Consider the following 271-nt stretch of genomic DNA (forward strand, 5'->3'; position numbering starts at 1 on the left):
GCCGCGGAGGCGCCGCCCGGCCCCAGCAAGTCTCCAACTTTCTTCCTGCCTCCCCTCGCCGCCGCCTCCCTCCTCCGCCCGCCCTGCCGCGCTCCCTCCATCCCGGGAGCCCCGCGGAGCCCCGCGATGCTCCGCTGCCGCCTGCCCCTGCTCGGGCCCTGGCTGCTGCTGCAGGTACGGGGGGGGGCACCGGGCGCGCCCCGGCCGCACCCGCCCGCGGGCGGCAAAGTTGCTGCTGCCGCCGGGGGGGTGTGCGCGGTTCCGGGGGGGG

General features: G+C 80.4%; 1 protein-coding gene across 1 annotated transcript in view; it reads left to right on the plus strand.

Annotated features, from left to right (window-relative positions):
- Positions 1-126: 126 nt before the first annotated feature.
- The window catches only part of NXPH4 (neurexophilin 4), a 13,774-nt gene continuing 13,629 nt past the window's right edge, over positions 127-271 (plus strand). The window contains exon 1 of the mRNA XM_010565197.1: positions 127-174. Coding sequence (XP_010563499.1) covers positions 127-174 — 48 coding nt within the window. The remainder of the gene's footprint in view (positions 175-271) is intronic.

The sequence above is a fragment of the Haliaeetus leucocephalus genome, unplaced genomic scaffold (assembly GCF_000737465.1).
Source record: "Haliaeetus leucocephalus isolate CR32 unplaced genomic scaffold, Haliaeetus_leucocephalus-4.0 Scaffold186, whole genome shotgun sequence".
Classification (NCBI taxonomy): Eukaryota; Metazoa; Chordata; class Aves; order Accipitriformes; family Accipitridae; genus Haliaeetus; species Haliaeetus leucocephalus.